Source organism: Anabrus simplex, chromosome 5 (genome assembly GCF_040414725.1).
Source record: "Anabrus simplex isolate iqAnaSimp1 chromosome 5, ASM4041472v1, whole genome shotgun sequence".
NCBI classification, from domain to species: domain Eukaryota; kingdom Metazoa; phylum Arthropoda; class Insecta; order Orthoptera; family Tettigoniidae; genus Anabrus; species Anabrus simplex.
In genome coordinates, this window is record NC_090269.1 from 198,125,093 (window position 1) to 198,139,779 (window position 14,687).

The 14,687-nt window shown below is 37.2% G+C and overlaps 1 protein-coding gene across 2 annotated transcripts in view; it reads right to left on the reverse strand.

Annotated features, from left to right (window-relative positions):
* The window catches only part of Cap-D2 (CAP-D2 condensin subunit), a 410,800-nt gene that overhangs the window by 385,596 nt on the left and 10,517 nt on the right, over window positions 1-14,687 (reverse strand). For both annotated transcript variants that reach the window (XM_067148430.2, XM_067148432.2), the window contains exon 3: window positions 9,966-10,123. In XM_067148430.2, the coding sequence (XP_067004531.2) occupies window positions 9,966-10,123 (158 nt within the window). The remainder of the gene's footprint in view (window positions 1-9,965; window positions 10,124-14,687) is intronic.

The following is a 14,687-nucleotide window of genomic DNA, read 5'->3' on the forward strand; positions in this document are numbered from 1 at the left end:
CAGTGACGCTCAGGTCCATGAAGATTCCATAATTTAATCACCATAAAGCAACACTGAGACAACTAATCACGCAATATCTTACAGAAACACTACCAAATTTTATTCCCAAGGTGACACTCAGGTTCATGAAGATTCCAGTGAGAGCACGCACATTGGACATTACCTAAACCAACCAATGTCATCACAAGTTATTTAAAGGATATCATTATATTTTTATCAAATGTATAATAATTGTAAACTTACTCTTTATAGACAGAGCAATTGTATACAAGCTAAATGTTTTTATGTACAGTACTTGTTAACACAATTCTTTAGTCATAACATCCATCCGCTGCATGTTTCTACACAATAGTTAAAACAATTCATGTCAGCTTAACCATTTTAAGTATTTTATTATTAAGCAAAATTCAGGATCCTGGTTATTTTGATCATAGGTAGCAGGAAACGAGGCTGAAGATGCCTAAAAAATAGTTGAGACACGTCCCACTTATGACATAATTATGTAAAAATATTTATGTAAATCAATAAAAAACATAATGTATTGAAAAAGTGGACTCAAAAAATAAATATTTTAGAAAGGTAAGTGGCACGTTCCGAGCTGTCAGTGGAGAGATGGCATGGAATGACATTAGTAGACGATTAAGTATGAGTGGTGTCTAAAAGTAGGGAAGATCACAATATGAAGATTAATTTGGAATTCAAGAGGACAAATATTTGTTTATAGGAAGGAGAGTTAGGGATTAGAGAAACTTACCAAGGGAGATGTTCAATAAATTTCCAATTTCTTTCATATCATTTAAGAAAAGGCTAGAAAAGCAACAGTTGGGAATCTGCCAACAAATTTGAACTGGAGTATTATAAGATGCTTCGGTCTTCAACTGTTAGATATCTCTATCATCGATTTAAGTGCTCCCTCTGGCGGGATCAACTATAATTAATTCTTAAAGGAAAGTTTATTTTTACAGTCGGCAAATCTTAGGTTTTGAAGACTGTTTTGTACCTATCAGAAACTTGTAAATATTTTCTCTAGCCAATTAAAATTGGGAGTGTGTACAGGAATCCAGCCTATCAGTAGAGTTCTGGAAGCTTCCCCTCAAAAATATTATAAAAGCTGAGTGCTTTAAGGCCATATTGTCTGAAATGCTCAGTGTGACGAGGGTGTATAGACGTGAACCAGGAGGCAGGGGCACAGGTGGCATTCGGAAGACCCAGCAACTCAAGGTAACGGTAGAATTTTCATAAACTTGTGATAGCTCCGCAGATAGCTTGAGAGTAAGGTTTCAACCTCTTTTCTTTATGTAAATTTCTAAACTTGGTGGTTTAAATGTAGAATTTTTGGCAAGTCTGCAGACACTGTTCTATTCCCAACTGGGACATATGTAATGTAAGGGAACAAAGAGTGATTACGGTTCCCATTCAACTTGGCATGGGGTGACTACAGTTTTTAAAACCTCTAAATTTCCTTAATCATGTTTGGCTTTAATATATCTTACTTAGTCAACCCGGTGTAGAATAGGTTTAGCCTTTATATCATTGGGCCATAAGCCCACTTAAGGTTTTTTGCCTGTGTTTTGCCTCCTAGCCTTTTGTTTATGGCCAGTCAATGTTCAACCTTTTCTTTTTACACTACAGCCATTTAGTATGGGCAATTGTGCCCCTGCAAATTTATTGGTGTGTGTAGAGTTTTTTCTGGGGTTAGTTCCCTTTTGGGAACAGTGAAACATATAACTGCTGAGCAATAGATATCTTTTGGAGCTCCAACTCCTATGTTTCATAAATGATCGGAGCAAAACATGCTCTTTGTACAATTTTGTACCTGGCAAGAGCACTAACACACTTTTCTATGTAAATCAACCAAACTATTAACAATATTGTAAATTTGGTACCTGATTTTCGGACTTTTAAATCTTTGTTATTGCTAGAGCTGACGAGCTCATTAATATTGCTGTTATTCATTCCAATTTTCTATTTATCAATTTTTAAATTGCCCTTGCCTTTTTAACACCTCTTAAGAACACTTTATAGCCTCTCTCTTCCTTATCTCCCCTTACCCAAATATCATCAACTCAGCTTTGTTGACTGAGCTAATTCTAATTTCTTTCTTTCAAAATTCCATTAATTTTGATAGCCCGACATCAAATTTGATTTCAATCGTTGAGTTGTTTCCACAGAAACCCTCGTCTGTCAAATGAAATTCGGACTCCGTCACTCCCATAGGTCTGAGGCTTACTTTAAACATTCTAAGTATGCTTGGTAAAAATTCTGTGAAAGAGGATGCTACCCTCTCCCCAAATGGGTTAGAGATTACCGGTGGATTGTATAGTCCTAACTGCCTGAACACAAGGAAAGCCATGATTTGGAATATGTCTAAGATGCCCACTCCTATTCCATAGCGACTGGAAAACCACTTACTAGGCCACTAAGCCACTGCCCATGCTTCACGAACTAGGACGTGACTAAAGCAACCCACGCTATTTTAACCAATCCCTAGTTCCAAAAAAAAAAAAAAAAGAAAACCTATAAAATACACTGAATACACTGACTTGTTTTACAGGCAAAGCATCAAATCAACAAGATCGAATGACTAGCAGAGCGCTTTCTATGTCCTTCTGCATGCTGGAAAATGGTCCTATTCAATCTTATATAAAACTAGTGGACCCGTGCGGTGCTCCACAGCATTCCTTATAAATAGGTCAGATAACTCATCTTGAAATGCCTGTCGTCATATTGTTTTTTCTGCCCATTTCAATAATTTTATGAACATTTAATACCGATAATTTAGTTTATGGATTTTCCAAAAATAAAAAATGTGTTTATTTTTAAAGATTCCAAATACCAATTTTAACGTCTGTAACATCTTCAGTTGTACGATCCCGATGTGTGTCTTACCCTACAGTTTTCTTTCCCAAACAGTAAGTCATAATATGTTTACTAGTGTTGGCTACTGAATGAATGATTCGAAGCAGTGTATCGATTCATTCAAGTGTCCGAGTGAATCGATTCACAGGAACGGCGAGCTCACGGCACACGATTCAGCTTACTCCCAGCGGACTGTGCAGTGGCGCACTCACTGAACGTTGAAGGGGAGCCGAGCTTCCGCTGCAGCGAGACAGTGAATCATGGCACATTGAAAGAATCGTGAACGAGCGCGGCTCAGTGAGACACAAGATACACACGGCTCCTTATCGGCTCACTGGACAGTGGACACTGGCGGAGAGCCGGGCTTCCTCTGAAGCAATACATACAGAGCCAAGGTACACAGAAAGAATCATACACTAAATGGACTCCCGAGCTCAGCTCATTTGAAAATAATACCCACTTGCATTCACTGTCCTCTTCTTACAGGGAGGTTTAAATACTAGATGGATTTATTTTCAGTGTTAAAAAGGTAGTCAAAACATAATTCTAAAGTAGCTAGTAAGTAGGTAGGCTATTAGGTTATACTATTTATTAGTTTAATGAATCTTAGTATTATAACTTAGTTGACATTTGACAATTAATTAAACTCGACTCTAGCCTGCCCTATGACTCTGAGTCATGCTCATGACTACTCAAAAGTACCTGTTTTATATTGGGAAGAACGGCTCAGTATTGTCTCAGTTCGTATGTCACATCGTTGCACAAGCCTTCAATAATATGTGGACAGTAAGTGAGCCGACTGACGCAATAACTTAACCAACAGTATGTTCATTTAAAGATAAAAATTTCATTGTTCCGTATTGAAATTATTGATGTTAAAAATTAAATAATTGAAAAGGACGTTCAACCTATTCAATACTTAAAAGAAAGAAATACAGTAATCACATTCCTATTTAAATGGGACCGGTTTCGACCTTAGTCCAGGTCATCATCAGCCGTAAAAACATGTACAATGTTTATGAATATTGGAGGTCAGTTTCACACTCTGATAGGCACAAAGACACGACACCACATTCTGTCATGCACAAAGTCACAACACTATCAACTAATATACGAAGATCAAAAATAACTTGAAGTCGCAGACGAATAGATTTGTAGTAGAAAGCCACCAGCTCCTGGTGATCAGCGCGGCACATTCAAGGTCATGCGCTGCAGTCGAATGCCAAAGTAGAGTGGAGAATGTTTTGAAGGTCCAGAATTTGTCACGGTTGCGGGAAGTTAAGTACGTATATAAAAATATACGACGCAAATCAGTATAATTGAATGAGTACTTGTACTCCTGCTAAGTTCTTGGAAAACAGTTGACTTGAAAAAACAATTGTAGAGAGAAGAAAAAATGTAGTAAAAAGCGCAATATCGGAAAAACAAATGAAAACTTATATGCACAGTGCGCTATTTTTTAAAATGAAAAATTTTTAGGTTATGATTGAAGTAGTCGAAGTTGGCGCAAGACAAGAGTTAACACATGACCAGTGCCGGAGCTGCTATTGGTTTGAACTTCTACAGATTGCTATTGGTGGAAACTTCTGAAGGGATTCCCCGTGCTTCGAAATTGATACTGTTTACTCGCATTCAGTACTAAGGACAGTTCATGAATTTCAGTGAGAGTGAAGTATCTTTCCGCCTGTGAGTGTCGTAAGTGTATCATGGCAAATTTAAGAAGTCCGGTGTGGGATTATTTTGTACGATCAGGGAGCAATAAAGTAAAGTGCAATGTTTGTTCGTCAATACCTTCGATTAAAGGCCCGTCTACTACTAATATGAACAGACATTTGCGGCTCAAACATCCTGCTATAAATCCAAATGAAAGTCGTTTAAAGCCACTAAATGGAGCTGGAGATGATCCTGAACGACTTCCTGGAACCGAGTGTATTGTGGCTTCTACGTCTGCTGCCAGTTCAGTTGCTCCAACTCAACAAGAGCGTGTTGTGGCTTCAACCTCTACACTGAACCCAACACAGACCAAAATTACCAGGTATGCAACAAAACCTGTCAATTCACACAAACGTAAAGAAATTGATGTGCAAATATTAAAGGTAATAGTTAAAGAATACCTTCCATTCAGCTTAGTTGAGGGAAGAGAATTCAGAGAATTATTCAATATGATCATTCCAAATTATGAACTTCCTAGCAGAAAAACCCTTTCTCATTCCATGCTACATGCCATGTATGATGAAACAGGTGATAAAATCCAGTCCACTCTCTCAGAGGAAGCCTCATGTATTTGTGTAACCACAGATGGATGGACATCCGTAAAGAATGAAAACTATCTGGCCATCACAGTACATTTTATAGATGAACACTGCATTCCGCAGACTTTCTTACTGTCCTGCAGTAAATTTTGTGGGAATCATTCTTCAGAGAACATAGCATCCGAACTCAAGAGAATCGTGACAGAATGGGGTATAAGCGAAAAAATTGCTGCATGTATGACCGATAATGCAAGCAATATGGTCATGGCCATGCGCATGTGTCAGTAGGGGCATGTACCATGCTTTGCACATTCCCTTAATTTAATTGTACAATCAAGCCTTGAAACAATTGTGGAAACACGGAACAAAGTGAAAGCAATCGTCGAATTTTTTCATCGAAGCTCACAGGCTACGGATAGACTTAACGTCATGCAAAGGCAAATGGAGTAGCCCATTTTAAAACTGAAGCAAGATTGTCCCACGAGGTGGAATTCCACATTTGATATGCTTAGCAGATTTCTAAAAATAAAAGAACCCCTTCAAAGCACACTAGCCATAGTGAAACCTGATTCACTTGAGAAAACCACAGAGGAGGACTGGTATGTAATAGAAAAATCCTGCGAGATATTACAGTGCTTTGAAGAAGTCACCAAGGAGATAAGCAGTGAAAAGAATGTCACCTTATCGAAAATAGGTTTGTTAATATTTGGTTTGTTGGAACACTGCAATGAATTTCAAAAGAAGCAGTTTAAAAGTGAAAAGTTGACAGCCATGGTTACAATGCTTACCTTTGAAGTAAAATCGAAATTGCATGGTAAATAGGCTAGTTTGAAACTTTTGTGGGAAGCAACATTCCTTGATCCACGATTCAAGCAGTATGGATTTCAATCACAGGGCGATATCTACAAAGAAACCAAAGTTGCTATAATTTATGAAAGCTCCACAACAGAACTTCTAGGAAATACGGAGCACCAGATTCAAGTTACGAAACCACCTAGCGAGGCTTCCACTTCTAGCTGGTCAACTTCTGTCCAGAAAACATTTGATACAATTGTCGAAACAGTAGCCTACTTCAGAAGGACGACAAAAAAGCGGCAAGCACTATCGAGGTTGATAAATATTTGCAGATGCCATTACTTCCAAGACTGGAGAATCCACTTAAATGGTGGCAGGAACACAAACCTCTCTTCCCTAGACTCTTCCAGATTATGAAACTGAGATTATGCATAATGACCACTTTTGTTCCATGTGAGCGTGTGTTCTCTGAGGGACAGATCATAACGGAGAGACGCAGACGTCTAACCAGTGAAACAGTGTCCAAGATTATATTTTTAAATGTCAATATGAAATGATGCCTGAAGTTCTGTGAAATGTGAATGAACAACTACAAGTTAGTGTAGCGTATAATATTTGAGTTGTGTATACTATTATTATGTCATTTTCATACTATAACTTCATAAGCATACGGTATATTGATGTACAGAACAGACAACTTTTTAATGCATTTTATTTGTTTAACTTGTTTATATTTAATATGTAGGCTACTTATTATGACCACAGGTAATTTTACATCTAATTCTGTATATATAATAGAGCTGTAACTTTCAGAGAACTGTAGAAAACCATAAGTTAGAGTTTAAAATTTGAGCTATGACAATTATTATTATTATTATTTGCGAATGAGCCCATTAGGACTACGCAAAGTACTTAGAGACAGGCATTTGCCTTTCTTTGTACCCACACTTCCTTCATTCATTTGCTGTGTGCTTCTTTTCTCTCTTGAGACCATGTTGTTCCGGTCTTCTTTCTTGGTTCCTCCTCTTGGTCAACTTGCCACTTATGAACTTTGGCTCTGAAGATAACCCAGCTTTGGATGTCTTCAGGTGTAATTCCTGCCAGTTTGAGATCTGTTTTAATTTCGCCAATCCATTTTATTGTGTCCGTTTTGGCTTTACTTCGGTTTTCATAAAATTCAACTATTTGCTTGGAAAGTCTATCTGGGTTGATCCTTTTTATATGTCCAAAGAATCTTAATCTGCGTTTTCTGATGTCGCTGTGAATGTTAGAAAATTGTTTGATTTGCTGTTTCCCTCTAAGGCGGTACTGTTCTTCTACGAGTTTTGGGCCTAAAATTTTTCTAATGATCTTGCGTTCCTTTTTCTGAATATTTTCTAGATCAGTTTTCCCGTTCAAAATTAGTGTCTCTGATCCATAGAGGCATTCTGGTTTTATTACTGTATTATAGTGTCTTAGTTTTGCATGCTTGGAGAGACTTTTTGTTATAGATATTTTGGGTGAGTCTATATGCAGTTTCCATTTTTTGGCATCTAACTTTGTTGGCTTTTGTTTCTATTCCATTCTCCTGAATTATTTCACCGGGACATTTGAATTGCTGGACCCGATTTATTTTGCCATATTTTGTCTCCATGAATTTAGGGGCTTCTTTGCTGCAGGTCATGTATTCAGTTTTTTCAAACGATATTTGGAGGCCAACTTTTTCCGCTGTTTCTTTCAGGAGTTCGATCTGGTTTATGGCTGTTGAAACATCACGAGTTAAGATTGCCAGATCGTCCGCAAATGCCAGGCAGTTTACTGCTAATTTGCCCCTACCAAGAGTGATTGGTTGGTCAATCTTGAGGACAGACTTCTGTTTGCGCCATTCGTGTATTACCTTTTCAAGGACGCAGTTGAAGAGTAGTGGAGAGAGCCCATCTCCCTGTCTTACTCCTGTTTTGATCGGAAAAGGGTCCGAGATTTCCCCCATATATTTAAGATTTCCCCCATATATTTAACCTTAGATTTTGTGTCTGTCAATGTCTCTTTTACATTTGCGAGTGTTTTCCGGTCTAGACCCTGTTCTTTTAATATCTGAAACAGTGATTGACGATCAACTGAATCATAGGCCTTTTTGAAATCAACAAAAGTACAAACTACATTTTTGCTACAAATTCTCTGATGCCTTAGGATTAACTTTAGGTTCAAAATTTGCTCTGGACATGAACGGCCTGGTCTGAAACCTGCTTGATATTCTCCAATTTTTTGTTCTAGTTGCTGTTGGGCTCTATCGAGAAGGCACTGAGATAAAATTTTGTGGGCAACAGATACCAATGAGATTCCTCTGTAGTTATTTACGTCTGTTCTGTCTCCTTTCTTATGTAAAGGATGAATTAGTGCACTTTTCCAATCTTCTGGAATTTGTTCTGTTTCCCAAAACTCTTGGATGATACCGGTGAATTCTTTTATAGTATTTGGACCTGCTGATTTGAGAATTTCTGCTATGATCCCATCCTCACCTGCAGCTTTATTAATTTTAGGTCGTTTTATCTGTCTGATAATTTCTTCTTCATCCGGTGGTACTGAATTTGGGTTTGTGAAGTCAGGTTCCTGCGGTGGAAATCTTTGTGTTGGCTCTGGGCAGTTAAGCAGTTCTACAAAATACCTTGCAAGTTCGGTGCAGTTTTCTTGATTGTTCAGTGCAAATTGCCCATTTACTTTCTTAAAGCAAAGGTTTTGTGGCTGATACCCTGTTAGCTTTGTTTTTATTATTATTATTAACAACAACTATATGAGCTTTTTACTGTAGTATTACAATATAGTACTGCACAACTACCTATTTTTTACTGCATTTCTGTTTTTATCTTACTTGTTTTGTACTTACCGTGAATACAATAAAATTTGCTAGTTCTTTAAAATCATATAAGAAACGACTAGGCAAGCAATTGATAGGGAATCTTCCACCTGGGTGACAGCTCTAAATGCAGATCATTGATTATTGTGTGTACAGATGTTTTTTATTTAATTAAGTTGTCACTGTGGGGGAAAGGCCTTGTAACATCAACACTCGATATGAAGAGCAACCTGAACCTCAAAGCTAGACGACGCACAAGAAAGGAGTTCATAGTATGAAGACCAGATGGCAACAGCGAGCAGTGAGCACTGAATGCTGTTGCTGCCGTCTTACCAGTACATACTACGCAGATGCAGTAGGAGCGGTGAATCTAATGTACCATGAATCGGATCACTGTATCAATTCCGTAACGTGAATGGAATCAAATGAATCGATTCAGTAAAATGAATCGAATGTCCCATCACTAATGTTTACCATACCGATTGGGAACGAACTTTGACTTAAACGGCATTCAGAGTGTCACAGTTCATCTCAGCTACCCCCAAAGACTATGAATTCGTCACTAATATCATCATTTTCGGATTTTTAAGTTTCACCCCCTTCCTTTAGGGGTGCTAGGGGTTTCTTGCCCCTACAGTAATTTTTCCAGATAAAAGCAGAAATAAGTTTTAAGGAACACACAATCTTCACATACTGTTGGGTAGGCAACCCGCTGATTGGACTTGTCTTGTGGTTTGCTTATCTTCCCCTATTTTATTTTTCACCCCTTAGTGCCGAACTACCAATCAGATTTCGTTCAAACCACTTCATAATCCCCCTCAGATGTAATAAGAACAAACTGTGAAAATTTCAGCGAAATAGGTCCAGTGGTTTTTGAGTCTATTAGCTTCAAACATACCAACATCCAATTTTATATATATAGATTACGTATACTTATACTACTTTTCGCCCACTTTTTGGTCATTCTAAGAATACACTAACGTACTACACGTCACTAACTAGTGGCATAGTTGTTTGTTCATCGCATATGCTATATCTAATATGTCCATCAATATACACGTGCTCTGTACAATCCATGTTGAAGTTAACATCATAGTTGTGTACATAGACAGCACATTTATCAAAATTAGCTTATTTCATGCATATTTATCCTTTTTTTTTTTTTTTTCCTAATGGAATAGTAGAGTGCCTACATTCAGAAACATACAGTAATGTAGAGCACTTACCTTTATATACTTAGCAGGTCTATCCTGGAATGCTCTCATAAACTGAATTAGTAGATAATGAGTCATCTTGGTAGCGTTCAATGCTGGGATTCGTACATCTGCACTGAGGTCTCGATTCTCCAGAAGACTTTCCAATTCAGGTATCATATTGTTGTATGCTGCAGTACAAGAATACCAAAAGTCATTAAAATGCTGTAGGCTTTAATCACCATAATTCAGCGCACAAGAAATTGAAAAAAAAATGAATCCTCATAAAAAATTAATTGCAAAAATTTTTTTGTATCGCTATTTCATAAAGCCGTCTGTCAATGAACAGACATCACATTGCATCCGCAGAACCATACTGGACGCTCGACAGGCTACTGTGAGATAGATCACCGCTCAGTTGAATGTTGGGAGTCAGGAACCCATTTCTACCAAGACTGTAAGGAGGCAACTGCACCGCATAGGCTTCACCAGCCAACGACCAACTCGTACTCCTTTGCTGACACCTTGACACAGAGCTCAACGAAGTGCATGGGGGGCAAACAATCGGCAATGGACCATGGAATAGTGGTGGCGTGTGGTATGGTCTGATGAATCCCGGTTCCATTTGTATCCAGCTGATGGGCACGTGAGAGTGTGGCGAATGACCCATGAAGCTATGGATCCTGCGTGTCAACAAGGTTGTGTCCAGGCGGAAGGTGGCTCAGTTCTGGTCTGGGAGGCATTCTCCTGGTCGCAATTAATCCCCACTGTCCAGCTGCAGGGAGCGCTGACAGGTGCAATTTATGTGGATATTCTTTCAGACCATCTGCATCTCTTTCTGGCCCTAGAGTACCCTGATAGACATGCCATGTTTCAACAGGACAATGCACCATGTCACCACTCTGTGATGGTATGCAGGTGGTTGGAGGAGCACTTCAGTGAAATTACGACCATGGACTGGCCCTCCAGATTCACCAATCTTAATCCAATTGAGCATTTATGGGATGCTGTCAATGCTGGTGTACGCTCCATGAACCCCGAATCAACTACACAAAACCAACTGTAGGTAGCAGCGCAAGATGCGTGGGTCCACATCCCTCCAGATTGATTCCAACAACTTTCTGGGTCAGTTACAAAATATAACTTAGAACTTATTAGATATCTTTTGAATAAGACTATATCAAGTACACATGCCAAGGTCCAATATTACGTAAAAATGGCACAGTGTTGGAATGCAATTCCTTACCAAGTTTTTATATAATCCATTTTATCTTTGTTTTCTATTCATTTTCATCATTTTGTAAACAATATTTTAAACTTTCATTCATATTCAACATTGAACATGGCTCAAGGCCATCAACATTGTTAATACCAATTGTATCTAAATCAAGTTACTCATGTCATGACTGCTTTTTTAGTGAAGTTTTTTTATGTATTCAATTATATAGTATATTTTAGATCCCAAAAAAATCAGGTACCTGATATGGTTTGAGGTAATGTTATGGCTGACAATGCCCCATAGGAAAGGGCAAAACATGAACCAATTCTTATTTTAATTAAGATTTAACTCTAACTTAAATATTGAGTTGTATTGAATAGGTGGAAGATAGATAAATTTCTCATGTTTTTCATAAGATTATTTTCAATACGGATTAGCTATGATTTTCATTACTTGTAAGATGTGGTATGTTTCGAGCCATCGGAGGTGAGTTAGCGGGAAATGACATAAGTAGAAGAATAAGCTTAAGTGGAGCTTTTAAAAGTAAGAAAGGTCATAATATGAAGATGAAGTTGAAATTCAAGAGGACAGATTGAGGGAAATATTCATTTACAGGAAGAGGAGTAAGGGATTGGAATAAATTATCAAGGGAAATGTTTGATAAATTTCCAAGTTCGTTGAAAATATGTAAGTAAAAGCTAGGAATACAACGTTAAATATATGTAAATATGAGATAAACAATTGATAGGGAATATGCCATCTGGGCGACAGCCCTAAATGCAGATTATTGATGACTGATTGATTTGATTGAAATGAACCACATTAATGAACAGTAATAAAAGTTCTAACATTTTAAAAATTAAGAGGATGGATACAGAATTTTAACAAATGTTTTTTAGATTTCTTAATAATGTTCATCAATTTATAATAATAACAATAACAATAATAATAATAATAAAAGCGTAATTTGATGGAACCTGATTATGTTCCTTCAAAAAAAATTTTCTTTTAAAAAATAATGGTATTTTTCCCGGCATAATCTGTCCTTGAAAGTTGTTTTTGGTTTTGTTTTCTTTATTTGGCATATTTTCTACATTTATTTACATCTGAATTATTTTCAACAGACTGAAGAACCCCATGTCTATGGGTTAACTACGTCAAAACTGAAACTATAACAAAAATCCAGCTGATATCAGATGATGGCATGCCTACGGCCTATTGAGATGTTCATCTCCTGAGCAATGTCTGCAATATGCACTCTGCTATTCCTGGAAACCATTGTACCAGTTTGCAGGACATTTGTCGTCTCTGATCAAAGGGGATGGTCTTGCTTTTCAATCATAACCACCTGTCTGTGAAGCCTTGTTCGAACTTTTAGCAACATATCACAATGGCTGGACCAGCTATTGCATTTGTACATACACCGCCAGTATTTCAAGGTGAATCTCAGTTCAAATGCAATGTTTTGCCCACAAAGCGAGTACCAATCTGCGTAATTCAACTGTGGACTAGGCTTCCAGTTGACGTGCTATTTTACTTGCATTCTACCGTACAATGCACTTCCTACCAGTATTGCAGCACAAGTATTTCTGCAGGTTGTCGTAGACAAGTACTCTATTCGGACAATAGGCCACACTTGCTGCGCAATGCTCTCTGATTCGGGCGATGTGTACTGTAACTTGTGTTTTTAATGCCCCACCTACAAACAAAAGAGAAATTTTGGAAAACAAATACTGAAAGGTGAAATGTACATTATGATGCCTTTGATACAGATTCACAATTAAGTATTTATTTTCCACCTAGTCGATACAATGATTGCTTAAGGCAATTTTTAATGGTCAAAAGTGGTACATGTTTCGTATATTATCAACATCTTCAGCCACATAACACTGTTTAGATGAAAAATGTATAAAATTGACAAAGTAATGCTTTAGAGGAAGTGTCCTTAAAATTAACATAAGATTGACAAGATTAAAACAAACAAATAACTCAAGAGAAAATATATAAATTATATCTACAATAGAAAGCAGTCGTCAAGGAAACACTTGTACAATATTCCATAGAGAAATTGTCCTAATAAATATTCTTTTCTTAATAATTCATGAAAAAAGATCAATTTATAAATTAAAAATTATACAATTTATAAGTAATTATCGAAATGAAGAAATCCTGATATCACAGTGCGGCTCTTATTATTAATGTAGATGAAGATATAACTAATTCCTAGTTGTCAAATCTTATTAAGCCTGCTTTCCTTTGGAACAGTAACTCCTGTCATTCTTTCACAGTTTTGCGCCGGGTGTAAAATTGATGATGCGTTCTTCCTTGCTCTTGCACCTGAGGAGGTGGAGGAGTGGGGGATATAGGTGTGTCAAGAACTTCCTTACTGTCACCTATAGCTTCAATAGCTTCAACTGAGGAGGAATAAGTTGTAGGGCTATCTGTAGGAGGAGAAATTCCAAAGGAAAGCAGGCTTAATAAGATTTGACAACTAGGAATTAGTTATATCTTCATCTACATTAATAATAAGAGCCGCACTGTGATATCAGGATTTCTTCATTTCGATAATTACTTATAAATTGTATAATTTTTAATTTATAAATTGATCTTTTTTCATGAATTATTATGAAAAGAATATTTATTAGGACAATTTCTCTATGGAATATTGTACAAGTGTTTCCTTGACGACTGCTTTCTATTGCAGAAATAATTTATATATTTTCTCTTGAGTTATTTGTTTGTTTTAATCTTGTCAATCTTATGTTAATTTTAAGGACACTTCCTCTAAAGCATTACTTTGTCAATTTTATACATTTTTCATCTAAACAGTGTTATGTGGCTGAAGATGTTGATAATATACGAAACATGTACCACTTTTGACCATTAAAAATTGCCTTAAGCAATCATTGTATCGACTAGGTGGAAAATAAATACTTAATTGTGAATCTATTGAAGTGCGATACGGACCATGAAGCTGATTTTATGTAAGCCTTTGATACAGTCGTGCATGGTCATCATCTTGATTTTCCATTTCTTCTTCTCCTCTCTATATTCTTCTACTAGCAAAATATCCATGCTTCACTACGTCTTTAAACTGAAAATTATTATTCATAGTTTTACACTTTGGAGAGTCCGTCAGCTAAACCTGTAAAATACGCCCTCAGTTCGTATGTCAAATGTTTTTGGGAGAATGATTATTTATTTTCTGATCTAACACTCATTTGAACCCCATGCGGAAGAATTTGAATGTTTAAACCTATCCTATTTAAAATCTGGGATGTAGAAGTGACCAACCTGTGAAATTTTGATTTAATAATAATAATAATAATAATAATGTTATTTGCTTTACGTCCCACTAACTACTCTTGCGGTTTTCGTAGACGCCGAGGTGCCGGAATTTTGTCCCGCAGGAGTTCTTTTATGTGCCAGTAAATCTACCGACACGAGGCTGATGTATTTGAGCCCCTTCAAATACCACCGGACTGAACCAGGATCGAACCTGCCAAGTGGGGGTCAGAAGACCAGCGCCTGAACCA